Raw genomic sequence first — 26,433 nt, 5'->3', positions numbered from 1 at the left:
GATATTAGTAAAATTGGGCTGTTCTGTCAAGGGCAGAAAAGATTTATTTTTATTTAAGAGAAATGGTTCACGGCTATTTATGCCTAGAAGCTGCAGATAGAACATGTATTCACTGAAAAATTCACACACAAAGGCTGGCAGTGTTTCGTCTATCTTTAAGAATTTTGTAAAGTGGTGTGCCAAATGTGTCCTGTGGAAAGAAAAAGATCCATATGCAGATAAATACAGCTTACAGTGAAACCCAGCATTAGGGTACCTGATCTGAGCTGACTGAAAGTTTAACATAAACATAAACTACTTCTGCATTTGATGTCCAGTTCACTGATTGTGCCTTGGAAGTGCCTTCCATTTTGAGATACTACTGGTTCCAGCCGTTTTCCCCACGTAAAATACATTAAACAGATAGGATTATAGAATGCAAGGATTATGTTAGATAAGACTTATAAACTCTTCAGAAAGTATGTAAACACTCATGCCTCATAGCATAAGCCCACCTAATAACAGGGTTTAAGAGAAAAATACCTTGTAGAGGTAGTTTATTCCCTTGTTGACTTGGAAGAGGCTTTTAGTAATTCTCTGTGAAGCAGTGGTAACTAGTCACTGATCTCTGATCCTTTATTCGGCACAGATCTTGTTGCCCTGGACTGAGTGTTAGCAGCAATTTTATTGCTTTGGTAGAAGAGGAGAATTAATACAGTCCTTCAGAACAGGAGGAAAAAAAAAGCTTTCATGCAGTGGTATTCACCATAAATTGAATATATATTTCTGGCATTTTGCTTGATTACATTTAAAGGCCATATTTAGTAGTGCCCCTCAAATTGACTGTATAGGGAATCTCTGTAAGAAGCAGTGGAGTTCTTGCATTTGACTTCCTTGAAAGCAAAAGACTGGGTATTTGCTGAAATATGAAAAATATTTATATAGCGAAGTACTCAGCTAGGGTTCTTTTGTCTGAAAAAATAATACCAAATTAAGTGAATTGCCTTAGGTTTTTCAGGAAGTGACTGTACATTGGCCTCACTGTATTTGTTAGGTAAAGGAGATCTGTGTGGAAGTTACTTCTTTGTGTTGAATAGACAAATGCAGTGAGGAAAGAGTGGTCTGAGCAGTATTAGTGCAGCGCAAAGTCAAGTGCCCAGAGAAGCAGATATCTAAGATAATGTAGTTCGGAACTGAAAAGAAAAAATTCTTTCTGCTCATCAGATGGAATACAGATTATACTTTATTTTTTCATTTTATGCAGAGAATGAAATATTAAAAGATACGGACAACCAGACATGTTTAAGAGTCTTAAATTTGAAATCTAGAATTATTTTTATGGGACTAAATATATGGTTCTGAATGTTATTAAAGACCTTTGATAAATTGATCTTAATTTCATAGCCTAGTTATTTTTATAGCTTATTTCCTGAAGTATATTCTGTTCTGGAGCAGAGAGAAACGTAATTTCCATGTTGCATATCCTATTTTAAGGGCTGCAGATTCAAGACAATCCCCAAATATTGATTATTTTAGCGAACATTTGCATTAAGTATCTGAACTTAGCACTGTGGGGGAGGAGATGCAGAAATGTTAGTCAGTGTCTCAGTGCTGGATCTCTAAAATGTTTCTGGTGTGGTTTGATGTCTGTGCTGAACGCTGAGGAAAATGGTCAAATTAGCATCCATCATTTTCTTTATCACTTCTCTGCAGTTGCTTGGTGCAGACTCTGTGCTGGTGAACAAAAGAATTTTGATTTCTTGATTATTGGAAAAAAGCAATTGAAATAAGTGTTGGGGCAAATAGGCAGAAAGCAAGCAGGCATGGCCCTTGTGCTGCAAAAGAGCTTTCTAATTAACTTTACTGGTTTCAATTCTGAGCTGCTTCTGAAGTGTATTAAATGCCTCTAATGCATATTTAGAGTATTCTTCAATTTTTGCTGCTTGGTTTGAGTAAATACCATCACCTTCCCATCAAGCCGTGTGGAAGGACTACCAGGGCAATTTTCCTCAACAGCACAAGCATGCCTACACCTCTGAGCTCATGACCTCTGGATACAGGGTTACCTGTGAGGCTTTCTGGTGTGTCTGCTGACCTTCTACTCTGAGCCTTTTTTCCACCCTTCATATCACCTGCATTGAAGATAGCTGTCTGCCAGGCAACAGCCAGTGAAATGGCTCTGGTGCAACCCTTTGTTGGTGGCACTCCACCCTTCACTTCTAGTGTTTTCTCTCCTTTTTGGATCATTCTGTTCTCTCCTCAAGAAGCCCAGACCCTGTGCTTCAGCACTTGTGCACAGCTGCTTCTCTCCGTAACTTTTCCTTTCCTTTGCTTTTAGCCCAAGGAGAAAAGGGGAGGAAAGGAATGTGAGTGCCTGGAAAGCTCTGGGAGACTGTCAGCCACTAGCAAGGCACACACTCCCAGCTGAGGCAGGGTCCTGTGGGGCAACAGCAGACAGCATACCCAGGTACCTGTCAGGGCTCCAAGGCTGACTTTCCCAGCATTTCTCCATTCCATGCTGCTCAAGGAGCTCTGCCTTTCAGCCACACCTATGAGCAGTTCTGTGGCTGTCACCTCTGCCTGCTTCCCCTGTGCTTTTGCTGCACAGCTTGTCTGGGAACAGAAGCAACCCATGTAAAACCAGTCCAAATGCTTTGGAAAGTGCCTCCTGCTCTCCCTTTTTAGAAGGCTAATTTTCACCAACGCTGCGTTTGGAGTTTCTTCTTGACTTTCAGATGGTGTTCAGTAAACTCGTGACTGGGGTTACTTGACCTGCCTGCGGTAGCTGATTCTCTGAATCAGTGAGCCGAAAAGTCCTTGTCCCTTCAGTCTTACGGAGCTGATCCATCATCAGTTGACTTCCCCCTAGCAAGTTGTTTGTTTTCTCTTCAGCCAAAAGAGTTCTGCCAAGGTGATCTTCACCTTGGCTTCTGGGAGTGGTCAACGTGAGACCTTTGGATGGGTATTGGGAATTGCTGCTCCCAGGGGTGAGAATGTCCTCAGCATTCCTGCCTCTCCTCTGTTTTCTGCTGCCTCAGTTCATGTGCATCCCTAAACTGATCAAAGTCATCATTCAGTTTCCATCCCCTCAGAGTACGTCCTTCAGATTTTTGCTTTTGGAGTTACTCTAGCTGTGACTTGAGGTAAGACCCATTTACATGATAAAGCCAACCTCTTTTCTATTTGTCAAGTGAGATGCAATTTGTCAAGGGCAAAGTTCCTTTTAGAATGTTTACTGCACGGGGGTCTTGCCTGGCCTTAAATCCTTCTTCTCCTTTGCTTCCAGAAAACTTCAAAAGTTCTGTCTCAGTGCTTGGAAACTTAGGCGATCATTTTAAACTGACTTGCAGTTAAAACTTCTTAACTTCTAATTTTGCTGTTACATGCAAGGATATATGGAGAGGGTGTTTTCTACACGCTTAACACTGCTCACCACCTCTTTTCTCCTGCTTAAAGCGTGGTTTCTCTTGCTGCCTGAACTGTGAGTCCAGCAGCCTTTGTGTGCAGCTCACTGGCAGTCCTGTGCTTAGAGTCAGCACAGATAACTATCTCAGGAATCTGGGCTATTGGAAGTATTGATGCGCAGTCTTTGCCAGTAAATCTCTGGATCTCATCAGCATTCTCTTCATGTCCTGTGCTTCATTCCTGAAATAGTCATTGGCAGGGTACTGCAGCCTCTGACTTTTCAAACCATTTGTGATACAGCCTGAGTTTTGTTTGGGCTCTTCCAAATCTCTCCACATCTATCAAGAAAGGTTTTGCTCGTGTTTCCCATTTCTATGATGCCACAATCTTGTGGTCACTCTCCACTCTCATTCCTGTGAAATTCTCATTCTGTGAAAAGAGAAGAGAGAAAAAGCATCATGGCCAGTTCATTTATTTGGCTTTGCTCGCTGGCACTGCTTTGGCTGACTCACTGCTGCATGTTGTTGGATTCCTGAGCAAAATCCATCACTGGCTTTGCAGATGTTGCTGCTTGTCCCTGCTAGGAATTTCAGTGCAAGTAACTGACTTGCAGGTGCTGCTGGGGGCGGGATATTGGACCAGGCAGACCTCTGCTCCGACACAGGACTGCTGTTCTTATGACTCTCAGCATCTGTTTAATCAGTGGAATATATCAGCTTGAGGGGGGAAAAAGACTGAACACTTACTACTTTTATTCACAAGAGCCTAAACAGCCTTTTTTTTTCCAGTTAGATGGTTTTCAAGGGGTGTTGCAAAAGCAGATGGACAAAAAGCTGCGTCATACTCACCTGCAAGCAAACAAATGGCAGCATTGCCAGTGTGATTAATTGTTGCTATACTAGAGGGGCTGCTGTTCTGCAGTACAAGCTCTAATCTCCCTGCTGCCCTATTCAGTTAATTGTGCTCACACACATTTGGAAACACCTTAAGTTGGGTATCAACAGGCTTCCTTTTTCTTGCTGCAGAATTCTAGGACCCAAAAAATGAGGCTGTCTCCTCCTTCCTTGGGAAGCTGTTGGCTGGATGGAGGGGGTGTATTGACTTTCCTGGCTGAGGATGGTAGGTAGGGCACGGGAAGATAGGACATGTAACAAGAAGTATTCTCCAGCAGTTCCTTTTTTAGACTCCTCTGTTCCCCTACTTGCTGTATCTGTGTCATTTCTATTTACCACTGCATATCTTTGCCCAGTTCTCTGTTTCTTTAAAAATTTTCCTGCTCTGGAAGCCACTTTGTGTTAACCAAAAAAACTAAAACCAAAAACCCAGCCCCAAACATGAACAGCTTGTGAGCTTGACTGGTAACATATTTTTCCCTTATGCTTTCTGCTGCATTGGAATAGCTGCTCTGGTACCTTCCTTTTGGTTGTTGGTAGTATTGTGGTACTCACTTGCTCCAGGTTAGGTATTTTGCCAAACTGGAAACAAGAGGAACAAGTTTATTTACCACTTCCCTGTTTAATATTGTGAAAAGCCTTTAAGACTTGTGTATCACAGAAACTGCACTGTTTTTAGTAGTGATCAGCAAAAAATGGCAGAAATCTGCCATCTTGAACAGATTTACTGAGGAGCATATTCATGCTAATATTTTTCTCAAAAAAACTACCAAGTTTACATGATAGAACTAAGTAATATTTGCACACAAAGTCGTGATATTTTTCTCCTTGAAGTTGCTTTCATTACTTTTGTTACCTGCAGGTACCTAAAAGGAATGTTACAAACATTTGAAACCCAACTTACATTCCTGTTCTTGTGTTAAAATTCTTGCAAGTTCTGTCTTAAAGCTGAAACTAATTTCTGGTGAGGTGCCCTGCAGTCTATATATCAGTGCATAGCAAAATTTTTATGGGTAGCATGTTTTGGAATATGATGAAGTAGCTTTACCTTTCTCAGCATCTTTCCAGATGCTGTGTAATGTCATCTACATAAATCTAACTCTTACAGATTAACCTTCTTAGCTGTCAGGTTGCAGCTTTTATTTATGTTTCTGCTGATCAGATTAAAAATGCTGCAGTCACGAGTTGTGTTGTTAATATTAAATATTGTATTTCAGTTTGTAATAAATTACTTTCCTCTGTGCATTGGAAAAAAGTGGTTAGTAGAGCTCAGAGTTTAATTAGTAAGCTGTTGCTGAGACAGAACAGATATTGAGAGTCATTGTTCTGAATTACTGTGAAATTTGTTAGTATTGTTGTGGCTTTTTTTTTTTTTTTTGCTATTTGACAGAGGCTGAGGTATAAAACCTTAAATGTTGCTGAATTAAATCATTTAATGACAAAATTACCAGGGCTTTTTGAGTTTGCAGTCAAACAGGTTTCAGATATTGATGCTGTAGTATAATACTATGTCCTACTTAATATGCTTTTTTTGCAAAATATGCTCTTGTTTTTCTGCAGTTTTATGTTCCTCTGCCATTTTCTTTAAACTGGAAGCATTACTGCCACCATTTCTAGAAGAAAATATTCCAAGTTTGCTGATACTCTGGCTTTTTCAGATCTTAGCTGAGTCTTTTCCATGTCCTCTGCTTGCTTCCTTCTTATTGACAGAGTATGTTTTTGGCCTTTTAATAAAAATCTCTAGCCTATGAACCAAGAGTTTTGTTGAGCCAGGGCTCTTTCCACTCTGCAGTTCTCTGACACTTCATGAAAGTAGGAGCCTTTGTCTATGTGCAGGCTCTGTCCTGGTTCTGTCCTTTTGCCTTGCTTCTACCGGTCTACTGCTATCACTTTCTAGTGGAGCTTCTCATAAGCTTTGATCTGGGTGTCTGCCATTGCCATTTTCATACAAGTTTGGTACATTTTGGTGCAAAAGGTACCAAAGTTTGGTACCTTCTGCACCAAAACTCTGTATGTGGTATGGTATGGGGTCACTGTATTCTGAATTTACTATGCCTTTGGTTGGAGCTGGACCAGTGAATAATCACTGCTTCTTTTGTTGTGCCTTCAGCTTCTGGTCCATTGTTCAGTATTAAATTTTTAGTTGCATTCTACTTTTCATCTAAATTTCAAAAGTGCCAGCATTTGGGATGGTGTGCAGGAGGGAAGATACATCTGCTGTAATGAAGCATGTGCCTCTTCTGTGACCTGCTGGCTCATGCTCTTGGAGTGCCTTTTCCCTTTGGCTCCAGACAATGAATGATTCTTTCTACCCTCTTGTAATTTCATCTTTTTTTGAGTAACAATATTAAAAGCAGTACGCTTCTAATATTTCATCTCCGGTCATAGTCTTTACACATTTGAAATATCTATAGGCTTTTGTATCTCACTTTGGTCAAATTTCATCAAAGGATACCATATTTTAGTGTTTTAACACTGAGCACTTCTAAGCTTGGTATCTTAAGTCATTCTGCAGCCTTAGGTCTTATTTTTAAAATGTCGTGACTGCAGAAATTTGCCTTCAGTTTGTTGCCTTTCTTTTCTCTGGTACATACATTCCTTGTTGGAGTTGTGTGGTCTTTACCATTCTTTCTGTACTGCTTGTCCAGTAATGCTGTGTCCTTTCTCCTCAGTGTGACATCCCCTGCTTGGGATGAGAACTGCTTCCCACAGCACAGTGCATGCTTAGTATACTGCAGTGGTTTCTTTAATTGCTTTTGCAGATTTTTTTTTCCACACTACTGATAACCATTTTTATGTGCTGCTACATCTTTCAGGGTTTTTTTTTCTTGGTTCCATTTGTTTTCACTTTTTCTCACTGAATCTTGTTTTCACTTAGCCTGTTTGTTTTTAATATCTGCATTCTTGTGTTTAAGTCGTCTCTTCAGCATTGAATTTACAGTTCAGGATAGGCAAGTCATAGCTGTTTCTTGTCCATTCATGCCCGTCTCCAGAACACTGGATTTTTATAGTACAGTCCCTGTTCTGTTCTGGGACAAAGCAGGGAGGAGTGCAGCCTTGCTCTTCTCAGAACAGCTGCTAATTCAGTGGCTGTGTGCTCCTTGGAGGAAGGGGGAGGAGAAGATGAAAAGAAGGGGAAGCAAGAGATGTCAACTGAGGGGAGCAAAATCCAAATATTTGTTCAGAATTGGAACTCACTTGTCTTGTGTATGTCAGGAGCAGTAGCTTTTCAAAACCTATTTAATCAGTTGCTTGCAGTAGTACGAACACACACATGCTGAAAATCCAGTTTTGCATTTAAAGAAACTTGATAAAAGCAAACAAACAAAAAAGAGAAAGGAGGGTAATATATTCTACAGAACATTAAATGTGTGTGTTGTTTACAAGATATCTCTAGCCCAGCACAGCTCTCAATGGGCCAATGATAAGGTTCCAGTCTTAGAGGGGGGGAGCTGCAATTTTAGCTCCCTGTTTTAGTGGCTGTGTTACTCTGTCCAAGTTCACCCTGGAAATTGTGGTGCCTTTCAGTTTTTCTTCTGCATAACAGGAATCAAAGTGCTTTCCTCAGTGGTGTTGTGAAGAAAGGTGTGTTTCAGAGGTAAAATGCTTCCATGCTATGGTAATGGGAACCACAGAAGGCTCCAGAAAAGTCAGCAGCATCTGTCTCAAGCTGCCACTTAAACTTTGCAGACAGATTAGTCCATGTCCTCAAGCACAGCAGTGGCACAGCTGACTTGGTTGAACTCTGTAGTCTGCAGGTAAGAGTAAAGCCTTGTTTCAGGTGAGATGCAGAACATCTGAAATGATAGAAGCCTTTAGGAGACTGTAAGGCACTATTTTCAAGAGTAGGTGTGTCTTACGTTGCTGGTGTGGTCAAGTAAAAAATTGAGTATTTGCATGGTTTGGGGAGCCCTCTTGAAGTTTCTGCGGGAGTAGGGTTTTTGGAAGGATCTGGTGGTGCTGGGCAGCAGCAGGCTGTCAAAAGGGTGCTCCCATCTTCTGTGTTGGGAGTTGGATATATGGGGCCACTCTAAAGTGAAAATAATTACTGTATCTAATTTTGAAAAATGACGGTTACTGTCAGTTGGTATTTAATTTAGACAAGAACTGCTACTGCTTCAGCATCTCTGAAAATCAAGACATTAAACGACACCATCTTGCATTAAGAGATCTGTCAGATCTACAGAAAAGGACAAAACTCGTGTAATCTCCTCTGGCACTGCTTGGCAAAGTCGAGCTTTCTAACTCAAGGTGCTGGATCAATGATACTCCTTTCTGTTGTGGAGAGCTTGCAGATGGGTTTGGGGAGTCTTGCTTTGATTTTGAGGTCACTGTGTCCAGGTCCTCGTGGCTCCCTTACAATGACATGTCTTGGGCTTGCAGTTACCAGCACTAATAATTCGGTTTAGGTACATTTATAGGATTTGTTTCACATTTTGGGCAACGCTTCTTTTTATTCCCCTTTTATTTTTCTAGGCTTGTTGTCATGGTATCTGGCACTTCCCATTCAGATATTAAAATTGAGTGAGTGGTGTCTGTATGTCTGCTTCATTTTCCCTCTCTTCTCCTCTCCCCGAGGGAGAGTTTTACGTGGGATGTAGCACACTGTTTGCAAGGGCTTCCTTTGGGGGATTTTTTAATCACGCAGCAGCGTCTCTGTGGGGGAAGGCCTGGTGCAAAGGAGCCCCTTCCACTTGGGCTGGAGTTTATTAAATCCAGTGTGCACAGGGCTCCCGTGGGACCTCATTGTACAACTCGTGTCCCCCCTCGAGCTCCCCAAAAAAGCCTCTCTCCTGCATGAGTGAGCTTTTAGCTGAGTCTCTCTGGCATTAAGGCAGTGATAGGAATTTTCTCTGTGCAGATACCTGATGGGGAGTGCCATAGCTGTTTGGGTATCGGAGTTCTGATGCCTTAGTAGGGGAGTTTGCTTGAGGGAACTTATCCCATCTGAGGATCTTTGTGTCATTGTGTAGCTTTTGTAGGTGCTCTAGCTGTGGAACATAGAGGATTTTTCCCAGAGGTTTGGTGTTAGCTTTACTTTTTTTTAATTTGTGAAATTATAGGCATGCTTCTGAGGAGGGGATATGTTAAAAATGCATTTCACTGTTAGTCTGCTACAGGGCTTTGCTCTACAGTAGTATTTTAAGCAGGATATTCTGAACTCTGGTAATGCTGGTGGCTGTTTTTAACCAAGGATAAGTCAGGCTTTTTAATTGCAGGTGCACTGCAGCATCACAACGTATGTGGAGCTCTAGATTGGATTGCATTTAAATACAGGTGACCTTCTCAAAAAAACTAAGGATAATCCAAGTATAGTAATTTGATGTAAGGTTCCAAAACAAAGCTTGTACCCAGACACCTTCCTGCAAAAAGCAAAAAACAAGTGATTTATCACTCATGCTTGTCTGGTTTTTGCTTTGAGAAATATTGTGTGGTTTTCCCTTAACTCTCGCTTTTGCAAGAATTAATAGGGAGAGAATGTTTTCTTGCTGTTCATGGACAACATGTATTAAATGAATCCTAGTGTGTACCAACATAAGGAGTCTGTATTGTAAATAAGCTATAGACGAAATGGATGCTGTGATAGAGCTGCACTAAGCACAGAACAAGTTACCCTTCATAGATGGGCTGTAGTGAATTGTGACAGTGACAGCCTTAGCTTAATTGTTTGGTCCTAGGAGCACTGTGTGCAGAAGATGCTTCCCTTCTGGTTTGGTTCTCCTGAGACTGCAGTGTGCATTGCTGGGGTGACAGCAGGTGATTCTCCTTGGTAAAGAGGTAGAGGATGAATGAGATTGACATAACTGGTATAAAAAAAGTGTCAGACAAGGAGCAGGTTTTGAACTGGTCTCATGATCAGATCTCATTGATCTGAATTTTCTCTCTATAGCTTACCTCCTTTTTACAGTGAACAGCTCTATTTGTTGGTAACTGTTGTGGAAACAACAGCAGGGGAAAAAAATGCAAGTCATTTCACTTGACCCTCTTTGTACATTATGAATATATCATCTCAACGATATTTATGTAGCCTTCTCCAAATCCTCTACTTCATCCAGCTTTTCATATGAGTTGCAGTCATTCCTTTTCATCCCAGGAGTGTGTTTTAAAAGACTTCTGAAGGCTCACAGAGTGATGTTCTGAAATAGGCCTACCTGCTGGAGTAGGGACTGCCTTGAATGTCAGAATTCTTTGGTTACTCTTGTTTAAAAGACGGACAGCAATCTCCCTGCCATCCATCTGTAGGTTCTATTTATTGCAAACATCTCAATCTTGAGGAACGCTGGGAAAAGTGGAAGAGTATGTGCAGGTTTGCTTGGAGGAGCCACAGGTGGACAGCAAGTTGCGCTGAGAGAAGCTCACCCCCTAACGAGTTCCTTCCCTAAATTTCACTGAGGTTTGAACAGGCAAAAATGGATCAGGGGAGATGTGGAGAATTGGTGGTGAGCATTATTTATCTCCTGGTCCCAAAGGCAGAGTGAGTGAAGGCTGTTAGAGGCTGACGGCTGCTGCCTGGCTGATGCGCGCTGAGCTGTCAGACGTGCCCTACTTCCAAGGGAAGGATTGTGTACAGCTGTCAGGAGGGCAGCTTTAATTAGCTTTTACATTTGGGCAGGGGACAACAAAACCACAATTTGAGGCAGTTCACATCGCTGCTGTCCCATTCTGTGTTTGTTCTCATGACTGACTGCTTATAGTGGGGATCGTAGTTCTTTGTGGTGTTATATTCCACAGTAATTCATTTCCAAATAAAAAGGATGTTTCTAACCATTTTTTAATTTACCTGGTCACAGGTGGGCAATTAAAAGTTGTACTGATCTCTAAGTTGCTGCTAGAATAGTTTCCTGCAATAGACTTTGAGAAAGTAGTTTGCTTTTGCTTTGCTTCTGGCAATGATTGTTCTTCATGGAACCAGCAGGAATAGTGTATCTGTAGAGCTTCAGAATAGAAGATATTATAGAGCACTTAACACATCCTGCCAAAACGTTCCCTGGATTAATTTCTGCTTGAGCTAGAGCATAGCTTTCAGAAAAAAAAACAAGCATTCAGAATTTCCAGTGGTAGAAGACAAAAATGGTTGGTAGATACTGAAATTTGTGTTACCTTCAATGTCAAAAACACAGAGCAAATGGCTTCCACAGGAAAACAGCATTTGCTGTATTGTTTCTAGTCTGGTTTCACTTGCCAAGCAGTAGGACTTGGGATACATAACTCCATGAGCAGACATTAGTAAGAAAAAAAATTAAATTGTACTTCAGGTGAATATTAATGTAGTAGTGTTAAGGTTCAGCTTCATTCAAATTACTATCACTACTTTTTTGATCAGGTAGGCAGAGTGACCCCTGTATCTCAACTGAAGGAGTTCTTGTGCTGTAGTCAATTCTCATGGCCCCATCACCAAGGCATCGATGTCTTGCTTGGAGCACTTGCACCAGGACTGGGCTCTGCCTCAGTAAAGCACAAGCAGCAGTTTTTCTTTATTTCTGATTCTGTGACTTTTATGGGAGGAATAGTTTTAACTCTTGTGTCAGTGTTGCAAGCTTGATGTAGCCTGTGTCAGTCTTTGATTTCAGCATTCCTAAAGCATGGCACAGTTAAATTGGTTTGTCAGGGCATAATCTTTGTGCTGTGCAAATGTGTGTATTTGTGGTTTACTGAGGAACTTGAATTGCTTTGTGCTTTCCCTCTGTTGTCTTTGTACTTATCCTTTCCTCCTGTCTTTCTGCAGTCCATTTTCTCAAGCGAGGAGTTTGGGTTTTTTCCACTTACTGGTGGAAATAAACAATTTAGGGCCAAGAGATAGACCTGTAGGAAAGCATCTTTCTCGTGACTTCCTGTTCACAATTCCCAGTAAGAGATCTGTTGACTTTTTTTATCCATTTAATGTGTGCCCTGTTAATTTTGTTTTAGTCAATTAATACAGTACCAAATCAAGTCCTTTAGAGAAGACCAAGTATATCAACGCTGATTTAATGGCATTCTTAAAATTTATAGGTCAACTTGTAATCTCATCAAGAAGATTGTCAGTTCAGTTTGACAGAATCTATTTTCCATAGACTTAATTTGATTGACATTGATTTTATTACCCCTCACTAATTCTTTAATAATAAAGTCCAATATTGAATATTCTGTAAATTTGCCTTGCTCACCATTAGACTGCTGGACCTGTAAGTACTTGGGCTGTCCAGTCCTCCCTCTTTGAATTCCAGTGCAAACATTTTTCCTCCAGGCTCCTGGGATTTGTTGATCACAAAAGAGAGTCATTAGCCCTTTTCTTGGAGTCTGTTTTCTGTAAGTAATCCAGATAATTTCATTTAAACATATGTAACTTCAGGAGCTCCTGTTTAGCATTCACCAGGGTATATCTTCACATGCTTCTTCAGGTGTACATAATACCTCGTCTCTGTACTGCTACTATTGGTATCTCCTGGTGAGTCAGGATGAGTGTTAAGGGATCTTTTTCTGTAACTTAAAAAAAAATTATTTTGTTATTCCAACCTTTACTAGCCACAGGGGTTTTATGCCCTTTTTTTATCGGTTTTCTGTGACATTTCTGTTCTAACTTACAGGGTTTTTTTAATGTGTTTTCCCTTTACCTCTTAATATAAATATAGAATTGGACAATGCAGACTGGCTTACAGAAGAAGTAGAAGAAGGTGCAGGTCTTTGACACTGCCTTTTTCACAGTCGCAAGTTTTTGGATGTATGGATAAAAATGATACAGGGTGAATTGATCTTTTTTTTTCCCCTGTCATCGTTCTCATTACTTGTTTTAAGTGTAATTTTCAGCTCTGAAATTTAACTTTCTCAAATGTGGAACATGTACATTTCCAGCTTGGGCTTGGCTTTTTCTGTTTTGTTTGAGGTTTTTTTTAGGACTGTCAAGTCCTTGATAACTTCTAACCCTGTTACTGCTCATTTTTAGACCTATTCCTTACCAGATTCTTGGAGGTCCACTATACATTTTCTGCTGCTAGAGAAAACATTCGGAAAGAGCAGTGGGAACAGCAAGATAACAAGGTGTTGTTTTAGGATCATCTAGAAATATCTCTTGCCTGACCTCCTGAATCACAGCATGTGATGAACTATTGGATTCCAAATCACAGAAAATATTTACTATTTACAGTGCTGTTCCTGGGAAGTGTAGCATGGGAATGAACTACAGTGTCTGTGTGGGATCCCACTGAGAGGTCCAGCTGCTTGCTTTGTGCTGCCAGATTGTGTCCAAAGAAGTGTTACCCTTTTGGAGTAATGCAGGAAGAGCACATGATGAAGAAAATAGGGAAGTTCATACTGTTTACTGTATTCTGGAACAAATCCTTTCCTTTCTTCACCTGTTACAGTTTTTAGTTCTTTCCTATCTGGAGTCTGTTTGCTCTGACATAAGGTACATTGCTCTTGAGAGGAATTTGAAACTCATGTTTTTAGCTGCATGTATAATTTTTTTTGGCTTCTTAACTGTAAATGTTTAGCACAGTAAAACTTTATGATGTTTTCCACAGTCATCATAAAGCTTCTCACAGACAAAAAACTAATCTGAGATTTTATTTTTCAGTTTTTTTGACACTGGAGCATTTGTGTCAATTTTCAAACACATGATTAGATTTGTCGAGTTGGTTGAAAATACAAAGTAACCAAAAAAAAACCACCTCTGAAGTGGAAAGCTCTAAATGGGAAGTTTTTCTTCCCTTCAGCTTCACTGGTAGAGTAAGGTCTATGCCGGGACGCAGCAGAAGAAATTTGCTGATGGAAACAACTGCACTGAGCTTTCAATGGGCTGTGAAGGGTGTGGAGTTTGAGAGGTTTTAAGATAAAAGGGGTATTCATTGAATTAACAGAAATTCAGTGCTCAGAATTCTGAGCATTCACCCTTTTTTGTGAGACTACAGTACAGCTAATATAGCAATCAGTGGGATATGAATTCATAACCAAATGCTTCTGAGTAACAGGCCTGCAGCCCTGTTAAAAATCTCATCTATTTTTTGACGTCCAGGAGCATGCACACTAACAAAAAGAAATCGTGTTTCTTCACACCTGTTATTTGAAAGAAGACTGGTATGACAGTGTAGCAGTTTTCATTAAGCCAGGTTCTCCAGTCCTGCATGCAGACAAGACCAACTTTTATTTGTTTTGGTATTTGTTATCCTTCACCTTAGAGAAAACATTTATACATTGCCACTTGGTAGTGAGAATGAGATGATGGTATCCAAATAACTAAAATGTTGCTGGGGGACTCAAAAATAAGGTTGTGTAATTGTGAACTCATTATTTTCTTGTATTGCCATTGATTTCACTTTTCCTACTGCTAGTGCAGTGGGTGTGCTGTCCATGGTCTCGCTTGTGTAAGTGCTTACAGAAGTGAGAATGTCTCTATGGGAGATTGTTGAAAAGTAGTGTATACATTGTAGAGGTTGGTCAGTCAGTGTGCCTTGAGAATAGTGGTGGCTGGACATGGGAGCCCAGGATCAGACATTGGACATAAATCTCAATCTCATATCAGCTACTCCTGCCCTGTGTACCTCTGAAGTCCAGAGACGATTAACAGAGAAAGGATGTTAACAAACACTGGTTATCCAGGCTCTGGTCCTTGTGTCTCCTTCCCCCCTTAAAAAGATGTTTGTTTCCTAGATAATGTCTTTCCTCTCCCTAGGATTGTTTAGGATTAAATGTATCAAAGATTTGATGTGTTCAGAGGCACAGGGATTGGGGCTGTATAAAATACCTCAGGTAGGCAAGCAGAAGAAGGCATGGCAGGGAAAGTATCTTTGTTTTGGCTCCAGGCTTTGTGCTCAGCCGGACTTCAGGTCATTCTTGGTTAATGTCATGTAACTTGGGTAAGAATAGTTTTGCTGAGATTAGTTCAGCTCTCCAGGAAGACTGAGTATGTTTTTTATACTGTTTTCTGAAGTTAAATTGATGGGATGGAATTGCTCCCTGGCTGTATTGTATGTTAAAACAGCCATTTCTTCTCCTTCGCCTGCATGTGGGCATTTCAGGCATGAACGGCAGTGTTTCCATGGATTTTTAAAGTCTTCCATTGCATAGTTAGCAGCTTTTAGGGCTTTGATCTGATTTTGTAAGACAGAAGCGCTCCCTGTATTTGTGTTACAGCAAACGCTGTATTTTTGGTGGTGTCTGACTTTGAGAAACACACAGATGCTTTTTTGTAGTCCAGGAGACAAAGAAACAAAGCTTTGTGCTGGGAGGCAGGATCTGTGCCTCCAGGGGACATCAAGGCACTTGGTGTGCAGCTGCCTTCCCAACCTCCCCTTCCTCCTGGTGAGCAGGAGCTGGGTCGCTGCTTGCTGCTCCCGTGGCTAGAAATCTCCACAAATGCTGCTCCTCTCCTTGGGAGGCATTTTCACATGTTTCCTTTCTCACTGCCTGTGAGCAGGAGCATTTTGATTCCCTGCACATCAGTGCCGAGGGACAGGTGGTTTTGTGGCTTGCTGTGCTCCAGATACACAGAAGGGTGTATGAGAGGGAGCCTGACAGGATGGTTCACCTGCCTGCTTAGGCTCACTGATTCTTGAAATGTGATTATCTGTGTGTTCATGATTATATGTTCCGAGTTCATGTGCCTAAAAACAAAACAAAAAAAAAGCTGTGTTTTCCAAACATGCAAAACAAATTCAAGTAGGATGCTCGAAGGAAGGGATCTGGAAGCGGCTGTCTGTCACGTTGCATTAATAGAATTGGTGCTGCAAAGCTGCTGCTCGGGAGCTGGGAGAAGATCCCTGAGGAGTGGGTTCTCCCAGCCCTGTGTGTGTCCATGATCCCTGCAGTGCCCACAGCTCGGCCTCTCCAGCCCTGTGTCACTGACCCCAGTTATTAACCGGGTCTGTCCTGCTGCAAGCACACACACGGGTCTGGCTGGGCAAGCAGAAGCTGTTGAAAGGCTTTTGGCTGCTGAAGTGGGCTCCTGCCATCCCGTGCACAGCAGCAGTTGTTGCACTGTTTGGGTTTGCTGTCATCTCAAATGCTCCGAGGGGAGCTCTAACACGGTTCCTCGCCCGGCTGCAATTTGGGCTGTCCCTTCTTCTATTTACTGGCTGCTCACTGAGCAGTAAAAAGAGATGTAAAGGTGGTTTTCTGTTCCTCAGCTCCTTCAAGGTTAGTGTAAAAATGCAGTTTCCTAATTTTGCGGTTTAAATACTTCAAGACTTGTTTATAAACAGCAGCAAAATTATATGTGTGTGTTTATTTAAGAGGTGGCCTTGTTACTGGCAGGTCAGGCAGTTATATTTATTAGGAGCTCAGCACAAAACTATTACACAGTTCTGTTGCTGTCAAGCCTCTCGCATGCTTTGCAGTAAACTCCTGGGGAAGGCAGGGTGAGGGGTTGCTGCTTCTCGTTCTTACAGAAGGATCTTCAGAGCAGCAGTTTAAAGTTATGATGGCTCCCCCTGTATTAAGGAGATAAAGAAATGGTGAAAATAGCAGAGACTGTAAGGGAAAGCAAGGATGGAATAAGCAGTGTAAGAAAATTGTGCTTCCACTCTTGGAAGTCGTTCCTGTGCTGAAAAATACTGAGTCTTTTTTTCTTTATTTTTTTGTGTTTCAACAGGGCAGAGTTTAGGGTATGGATTCGTTAACTACATTGATCCAAAGGATGCAGAGAAAGCCATTAACACTTTAAATGGACTCAGACTCCAGACCAAAACCATAAAGGTAAGACAATATAAAATGTCTTTTGCTCAATTCAGGAACGGGAGAAAGTGGTTGGAACTGTTTCTGGCAATTTCATCACTATTTTATTCTCCATTGTAAGGGGGTTAACGAGCTCCTCCTTGGAACAATGAGCGGACATGCAGAAGATGAAATCTCTCTTCTCCGAAATTGCTGCTATTGTTAAAGAGAGGGGAAAGTAACAGGAAGCTTTTTAAAGCATGACAGTGAGGCTTAAATGTAGAATAGAACAGCCAGAGTGATACCATTATCCATAAACAGGTGAAGTACGTGATGGTAGATACAGGTTTCTTTATGTTTTCTTGGGAAATACTTTGTCACAGAGTTCTCCTTTAGTGACACTCCTGTCATTATCAGGTGTTGAAAGCATGTTTCTCAAAAGTTAGAATATGTTATTCTCAAAAAAAAAAAATTTCTCAATTTCCACATCCTTAATTTTATTTATTCTTTTAAAAGCTGGAGGCTTCCCACCGAAGTCTCTTTATTCCATTGTTTGTAATAGACCATTAGTGATTCAATGACCTTCTTAAGTGGTCTCACAAGAAAAGCAAGCTTCTGCACTGTCAGTTTTTGCTGCATGGCTGAAAAAGCTGTTATGGAACAGCTTACAGAAGATTTCCACATCCCAAATTCTGACAAATAATACAGCTTAAGGGATGTGAATCAAAAAATTGAAGAGGAGCAAACAGCAGATCAGATTCAAATTATCCGAAACTGCTTTGATCATTTTTTTTGAATGCTGGCTTTTGATTTGCACCATTTTCTTAATTTTTCTTCTGTAGATAATTTGTATTTCAAAGCTAAAAGTGTTAATATAAAAATAGAATTTTTACTGTACTGAATATTGGTACAAGTAATGTCAGTGATGTTGTATCTTGCAAAAAAAGGTACGATGTAATGTGGCCAATACTGTAGGTTTTGGCAGTCTGGCTAAAGATTATAGTTTAGACAAAGTGGTATTCCCTGAAGCAAAAATAATTCTTGGATTCTGGTATATTTCTGAGGATTGTGTCAAGGAAGTTTTTCCCCTGATATTTGATCAGTGAAGAGCAGAAGTGCTGAGCTGAGGGTTATGAAAGTGGTGGAGCAGCTGCATGGATTTCATAGAAAAGGCTGCTTCCAAACCTCCCTCAGACCATCCAGATTCCATCCCACAGATAGGCATGTGGGCCATACATCAAAATGCTCACAGCATGGTTTTGAAGAGCTAATGGAAACACTTAGAGGAATATGTAAGGCAAGGCAGCAAAATCTACCATCTTATCAACTGCTGCAGGTGGAACTGCAGGCTTGGACTCAGCAGTTTCCACTTACAGTGAAAAGTTGCTCTCCAAATTGCTTTTAAAGGCACATTATCAGGGAAAAAATATTTTGAAAATACTTTTTAAAAACTCAGTAGAACTTGAAGAATCTAGATCAGTTTTTCATGCAGCACATGTATATTCTGAACATTATTCAGCCGCAGGAAAAAACTGGCTTTCTTGTCCCTTAGTACCTCTGTTGCTTTGCCTCTGTTTTTCTTTTTTGTGAACCAGAGCAATGCTATTACATTCATAATATTTCAAGGTTACAGGAAACTCGTGGTAAAAGGCCTCCAGAAACTGGAACCCACACCAGTGATTATTATATATTTCTCATGTGCAAAATTAAACCATTATGCCTTTTTTTAGCATCTTAGTAAGACTTTTGTTATCTGGGAACTTCCTATGTAAAATCTTACTCATGGTATGTTTTTTTAAATTCAGTATAAATTTTAGAAATTCAGTGATTTGTTTGTTTTGGTGTTTTCATGTTTGTTAATAGCTCATAGACTAGCATAGAATAAAAGGACATTTAGGGGGTTCTTAAAGCTGTTAAAATTTAATAATAAACAAAGAGATTGATCTAATCTACATGCAGAGGAGCTGCATAAGTTCTTCTATGACTGGGAGGAAGCATAGCGTTTGGGTTTTTTTAAATAAAGTTGGGTTTATGCAGTTGCCTAAAACCAACCCAAGGGAGCCTTCTATTCCAACAGCCAAAGTTTTGGCCTCAGGGACATCTAATCAGTGGTTTCCAACCCAAATTTTCATTGCAGAATTGCATGTGATTACCTTACCTTTACCTCCTTGGGGTTTTTTTTTTGTATTTTTAATTATGTGGCACTTCTGGAAATTCTGATAAATTCGGTCTGCTTTCACTAGTACTCTGCAGTGGGGATGGAGCTTTCCCAGTATTCATGCTGAGGGATAAATCAGGTGTATTTGGTGCTGCCAGTGGCATTTGTGTTGCTGGAGAAATTTCTGGTTTCCCAAAGGTTTCAAGGTGATGATGAGGAACAGGACTCAGCGTTGCTGAACCTCCTCACTTGCCCATTGCCCCCACGTACTGATTTAAAGCATCTCACTGACATCCTTTGTAAGGCTGAAGTATTTAAACTTGTTGGAAATACTATATTTAATTATCAGACCCAATTACTTTAGCTACAGATGCCCTTTACAGTTACTAAAAATGCACCATTGCTGCATTAAAAAACCTCCCCCAAGAGAACATCTCGAAAGGAATTTGGTGGCATATAGTTTTGTAGACTAAAAAATATTTAGTAGAACAACATGGAGCTGGAAGAGCACTGAACATTACTTTGTTCTGATTTCTTCATGAATGTGGCTGAGTTTTTTGCTTCAGACAATCTGTAAATACCTTATTGATGGATGGGCTGAACCTTGGCCCCTGTCCATGTGTGTTGGGTAGCTGCAGTCCTCCAGGTAGAATTTCTCTGGCTGTCTTTTGGAAGCTGTTTTGATGGAAGGAAAGTTGAAATGAGTAATCTGTGAGAGCCCTTTTACAGTGGCAAATTACTTCTGCTTGCCAAGGTCACTGTGGTCCTGCTGGCTTTGTCCCATCTGTGTGTTGTGGGTGCTGCTGTTCCTTGCACCTAGACTGAACATGAGGTGGCTCTGGGGAGTTGTATTTGCACTCATTTTTTGACCCCACAAGGCTTAATTCCTGTTTAAAACTAAAGTATGTATTTTATGCATGTGGCCTGAGATGCTGTCCTTTTCACTTCTGTAACATTTTTGTGGCAGCTTAATGTTCTCTCTCTCTTGATGCCTTGCAAAACAGCCATGCAGTCACAGAAGGAACTGGCTTAATAGCAGGATCAGCAGAACAGCCAGGCACAGTCGGCTCTGATGTGTGGACTAAAATAACTGAAGAAATGTTCTTTTTATTCTGTCATTGTTATGATAAATAATCCCTTTTCACTCTAGCAGCTAAAATATTTATGTGCATTTTATTTAAGTCAATGATGCCCTTTCAAGTCAAAGTTGAGAGGTGACGATTTACAGAATATCTGCTGGGAAAAAGCATTGGAGGGAATGTTGTGTTTGGTGGTAATAGGTTATACACATTTTGTTCTTCCTCAGCTGATCATAGTGCATATTTTATTTACGCCATTTCATAGCGGCATCATCTTGTGAGAGAGAAAAGCTTCACTTTATTTTTACAGCTAAAGCTTGACATAATTCTGCAAAACAGTTTAGAGTGAGGGAAGAGACAGTGTGTGTTGAAATAAATATATATTCCAAAAATTGAATCTATTTTTAGAAATTAAATTTGCCCATCCATAAAAGCATATGAAAGGTCACTGCTGCTGTTGAAGATTGCCTGGCAATTCAGTTGCATCAAATATCAGAAGGAAAATAAGATGTGTGATGCATGGGGTACAGATTGTTTAAACTGCTGCTTTGCCCTGAAAAACGGACAACGCCTGAAAGGATGCGAAGGAAGTGTTTTACAATTTACTTGGGGATTCAGGTGACCTGGCTTCATTGGAACAAGGGCGGAACAGTTTTGAAAGGAAGCTTGAAATCTAAAAAGAGCCAGTGACCTCCTAAAGTGCAGTCTTGTGCACCCCTTTCTCTCTTCCTTTTTCTCTGTTGCCTGAGAAATAGGTTTGCTTCTTCCTTCCCTCACAGGAGCAGGTACATGCTGTGACACTGCTGGAGGAAAGGGAGATGTCCCCAGAAGGGAAGAAGGAATCTGGGTTCTCTGAGCCCTTGATAACCTCCAGTTTTTAAATCCATCATATCTATCCAATGGTAAAATACCAAATGGATAAGATGATTCCTCTGTGCTCAGAGGCTTTTTCTAGTTACTTTAATTTTCAGTTAAATTTAATGAATATCATGGAATTTTGTATTTCTGCTTTACTCTCCTGTTTTGATCAGTCGGTCTGGATGGTCCTAGTTTAAAATACAGTAATTTAAGGCTGTGGGAGAAGGTAATGCTGCTTTTTCTGAAAATAAAGTAGTAACATTACTGCTGAAAGATCTTCCTATTTATCTTGGTTTCTGTGGCATTTTTCAAAATGCCAGCTATTTCCACAAAACTCAGGCTCTAAATCTGTCCATGTTAATTCTTGTAATTGTCCACAAAACTACAAACCATCCTGTCACTGTAGGGTAACCAAATAACAGCAGCCTGAGACTTCTCTGTCCTACAAAGTCATTTGTCAAAATGATTGCCTTCCAGCCGTGCTCGGCGGAGGAGGAATTGCAGCAGGGAGTGCTGGGGAAGAGACTGCATCTCCTGCACCCCATCCTAGACTCCTTGGGAGGTGTGGGGGGAGCTGAACACAGTTTGGGTGGCAGCCAAGAAGTGCTGGGTTGCTGACAGGGATGGTACAGAGCGGTGGTGTTGGGTGCCTTTGGTGCAGTGCTTGGACAAAACCCAGTGTTTTCCACAGTCTCCCCAGGGCACTGCCTGCAGCCTCCTGTCCCTCGGAAGAAATGGGATGTTGTGCAAGCTGGGTGGTAAGGAGAGGGTGTACAGAGAGATCAGGGCAAGGCACAGGAGAAGCTTGGATGCTCTGCGAGGAGGAAGAGATGGGAAAGTGCAGGGGTAGCTGCGTATGTTGGACTGCAGCAAGGAGGGATTTGTGGTTTTGAGTGTCTTGTGTGCAGTTGCATTGCGCCCCCTTTTTTCCCCTTTCCTGAAAATTCACATTACAGGCACAAACTGCAGATTTGGGATGTAGCTATTTTGTAGCTTCATTTGAAATTAACTGCTTGTTCTCCTTTATGGTAGCTCACAGTCAAAGAGGGGTTGTCTGCTGTGGCTGCTACTCCCCAGGACAAAGTCTTGGACCAGAAACTTTAAAGATGACAAAGACCTGGAAAGCCTCAACTAAGTTGACTCCTGTTTTGCTCTTTAGGAGCCTCTGTCAGTGTAACCCTGTGGACTTTGTAGAGCTTGTTAACAAGCCCTCCTCTACTCTTTTTGCCTGCAGTGATATTGGTGCTCAGAGGACCTTTCAGTGCTGCATTTGAAGACTCAGCTTTGGTTCTGCTGCTTTCAGCAGGTACCAGAGGGTCTCTGCCTCTTAATTTCATGCATCTTCTCTTAATCACAGTTTCTCTTTTTACTGCCTCGGTTTTGCCAGTGAGTCCTTTTCACTCCACAGAGCCAGAGCAATTATTTCCTTTAGCCTTGCTCTTGACACAGCCAAGAGTGTTCCTGGTTTATTATCCATGGATGTCTTTTTTGAAATGATGGGATAGACCATTGTACCTGCAATTATAATTAATCTCTGTAAAATGGCATTGAATCGCTCAACAGTCAAGTGCATTGTCACTCCCCTCCATCCTCCAGCCAAGGGCTTAGGGAAGAGGAAGGACAGAGCAGTGAAAGTATTTCAGATCCTGGTCTTCAGCCTCTGGACCAGAGGGCTTTTGTGTTTGCTTGTTCTGACAAAGCACAGAGCTTTCACAGGAGGTTGTCTCAAATCTGGTTTTGCACAAAATGAGGACACAGTTGAGGGTTTAGAAGTGGCTGTGGGGAAATGTCTCTTTCTGCCATAGCCCGTTCACTGGTGCTAAGCAGATTTTACTTCTAGTTTTGGATGTGCATTAAACAAGTGAGATTGTGCTTTATTTACATGTGTGAGGCTTTTGAGTGGTTGTGTTAAAGCTCTTCCAGTTTGTACCAGTGGGATAAGGGGCAGCAACTGAGGGAAGGGTCGTCCCCATTTTAAACTGGACTTCAGGCGGAAAAATGCCAAATGACTCACCCCAAAAAATTGTACAAGAAATCCTGTATTTCAGAGTTACAAAAAGACAAAGCAAAGTCTCTGTATTAAGGTCACCAAGAAGTCTGGTATTCTTGAATGTTGCACAAACTTTTTGAAAGCCCGGGGAGTCACTTAACACTGACTGCCCCTTAGCTGCTTGTGGCTGGAGAGGTGTCCTGGGGACTGCAGGTGCCCTGGGTGGGTGCCTTGGGTGCCTGTGCTGCACCCTGATTCAAGGCTCCTGTGTGCTTTCCCATTCCCCAGGTGAGGAATGGTAGATGCAGAGCAAGATACATCTCTGAGAAGGTTGGCATCTGCAAAATTAGCTGTTTGGTTGCTGCTCAGATGTGTCCAGGGCAGCGTGGCTATGCTGGCACCGCGTATCATTCCAGGAAAGGATGATGTAGTTCCTCTTCAGAGCAGACCAGAGTTTAATTTTACAAGGAGGCTTCTAGAAATGGACTTAGATGTTTGAGAAGTCCAGGGTTAGCACAGGAGTTGCCCAGGAAGGCATCTCTTACAGGGAGCAGCAGCAAAGTGGTTAAGTGGCAGAGTTCAAATGGCTGCTGCTACTTGTTCCATAAGACAAATGGGATGCATTCATGCCTCTGGGTGCCTTTGCTGTGGGCTCTGGCTTGGGAAGGCCAAACCGATTCAATTTATGTTCTGAAGAGTCTCGAGGTTAGTAATTTTTCAAAAAGTTTTCTATATGGGAAAGCAGGTAGGAAATCAATAGGGAAGATAATTACTTTGAGATATTTTCTGTGCACCTGAAGAAAAATGTGCTTTGCCATGGAAGATATGAAATGCTGGACCTTGTGATGCTGCAGTGGTGTTGGGAAACAGTGGTGCAGCCTCTGGAGATGGCTTTTTATTATGAAGAGAAGCCCTTAACACAGGCTAATGGTTAATGTCAGATGAGAAATGTCCTATTAAATGTTTTTCATAGTTATTATATATGTATTTATAGAAACGAACATCTGAGGCCAGCAAGCCATTAAATGAATTGTACAATATTTTATTATCTTCTTGCAAATTCGACCGCAGAACTCTGAAATGATCTTATGCAGTGAAATCCAGCGCCACGGTTCGTCCTTCAACCATTGTACGAGCGGACAAACATTTTAATGCTGAGAGATTCCTGGGTCAAACAGTAGCTTGGTGTTCTCTAGCTCATTATTTGAATTCCTTGTGGTGGCTAGGATTCCATATTCTTTTCTATTTCAACACTCTGTTTCATTACAGGGTGCTAACACTGCCGTAAGCAAAGGAAGGGGGAAAAAAATTATTTTTGAGTGTGAATATAAAGAATTAATGCAGCGTCCTCACGCAGCGCTTTGCGGTTTGCAGGGATAAAATGGGAGCTGGTTTTTCTCCCATTTTAACTCGCACAGCATAAGGAGCTTCTGGTGTGATGGAGGGTCAGGGTGGGCGATTTCTTCCTTTGATAGCTCACACATGGGAAGACATCCCATCCTCAGCACTAACTGAATAATAGCTTGAAAGCAGGATGGCACACTCTAACTGATCGATTTGTCATTGGCTGACCTCAGAGGGAAGATGAAAAAGATTCAAAAGCAGATAAATAATTGACATTACCAGCCTTGAGTCCATTCAGCTCCGCAACCTTTTCTCCTTGATATTAAAGACGGCTGAGTTGCTTTTGGCAGCTTCTTTCTTTGGCTCAGGCTCCCCTGCAGCCTGAATGTTTGATTGCAGGAGGAAATAAAAACTAGACCTGAGCAGCGATAGGTGTTCACATGTGCTGTGAGTGGAGGGTTGGGAGTGTGAGCAGCCTCCTTCCTCTGCCTGCCTGCAAGGCCCACGAGAGCAGCGAGCCTTCTGTAAGTAGAAGTGTATATATATAAAATGTCAGGCACTCATTGCTCTGGGAAGTAGTGTTTTTTGCATATCCCAGTACTTTTCATCTTCCCTGTAACGTGGCATTTGGTTAATGAATGTGCCAGAGTGAGAAACCCAAAGGAAACCCCTGGCTGTTTGCCCGGGAACTTTTATTCATTTTGCTGTTCTCAGTTTTGAGGAATAGGTAAGATCCCTACCCTCACTCCAGAGAGGCTCTTAAATGTTTTTTAAGCTGTTATTCCTAAAGTAGGTTAAACTGTAGGTGCCTTAGAGTGCCCTCTCAAGGTGAGGCGTTTGCAGAGTGGGGAGGGAGAATCTGCTTTTCCAAGTGCCCCAGCACCAAACCAAGCTGTAGGTGAAGGCACCATGTGATTATCCCTGGTGTCCCCTAGGGTCTGGATTGAGCCTTGTTACATAAAGGCCAAGTGGTGCCGTCCATATGTGTTCTGGTCCTGGATCCATCAGAGGGGCATTCAGGACCAGCAGGGAAGCGATGGAAATGCTGCAGCCCGTCAGAAACTCGTGGGCTGTGGCACGAAATAATTTCTACCCCAATATCCTTCTTTCAGTACCTGAAGGTTTCTCTGCTCCTCATGTTTTGCTTGAGCCTTTGTGCTGTGTGCCTGAGCTTGCCTCTATTGATGCAAATGTTTTAACTAATCTCTATTTCATATTTATTTCCCTGAATTTTCCACCTCCTCTCCCCAGCCTTCTCTGTAAATGTTAGATTTAAAAGGTTATGGACAAACATGTAAGCTATAAAGAAATTGCCAAAAACCTTAAAATCTAGAATCCTTAGAGTTTGTCTGCTATTATGCAGAGAAGATTTAGGAAGCAAATATTAGTCATTAACATAATTTTTCGGTGTTGAGTCAACATCTATTTTTAGGCGTGGAGTGCATAAAGACAACTCTTTGACACATAAAACACATAGACATTCACTTGACATCATCTGTGTTCAGGCTGAGGCTCAGGAAGAGGGGAAGACAATTGCTGAATGTATTGTGTTTGTGATGGAAACCCCCCCACTTCCTTCCTCGACACATTTTAAGACATAATGCAAGAGAGTTCTGATCTGTTTGTATTGAAATAAATCAAAATGAAGTGCAGAATGTTCAGCTTGGGTTCCAGTGCTTTTTCAGATGTGCTGCAAAGTAATTCATGATCTGTGCTGAATATTTGCCATTAGGCTTTATCCAAGAAGTGTGTTTATTATGTTAAATGTGTTTATTCTAAATGTATATATTATTTTTAAAGTGCAGAAGGCTTTTTATGCACCTGTTATAATTATAAATCTGATTCATAGGTAGAAAAGCAGTTAAGAGGCTTGAATTAGTAATTTTCCAACAGCACACATGCAGTGCCACAGCTAGATTTTCTTGTTTACTTGGTCATAATATTTTATGGTCTGGTTCTGGGCTTTATAATGCAAGGGAACTTCTTGTGATAAATTGCAGATCCGACAATGAGTGTCAGACTACAGCTCCCTGAGCAGATGTTCATTTAGTCTAATTTCACCAGTACTTTACTGTTCATCCAGAACAGATCTTGCCAGCT

The 26,433-nt window shown here is 41.3% G+C and overlaps 1 protein-coding gene across 15 annotated transcripts in view; it reads left to right on the top strand.

The window, feature by feature from the left end:
* The window catches only part of ELAVL4 (ELAV like RNA binding protein 4), a 63,871-nt gene that overhangs the window by 27,958 nt on the left and 9,480 nt on the right, over positions 1 to 26,433 (top strand). For all 15 annotated transcript variants that reach the window (XM_012575338.5, XM_072933037.1, XM_072933035.1 and 12 more), the window contains exon 3: positions 16,843 to 16,946. In XM_012575338.5, the coding sequence (XP_012430792.1) occupies positions 16,843 to 16,946 (104 nt within the window). The remainder of the gene's footprint in view (positions 1 to 16,842; positions 16,947 to 26,433) is intronic.

This window comes from Taeniopygia guttata, chromosome 8, assembly GCF_048771995.1.
Source record: "Taeniopygia guttata chromosome 8, bTaeGut7.mat, whole genome shotgun sequence".
In the NCBI taxonomy this organism is placed as follows: Eukaryota; Metazoa; Chordata; class Aves; order Passeriformes; family Estrildidae; genus Taeniopygia; species Taeniopygia guttata.
Note: the sequence above shows the minus strand (reverse complement) of the source record. Positions and strands in the feature narration are given on the sequence as shown.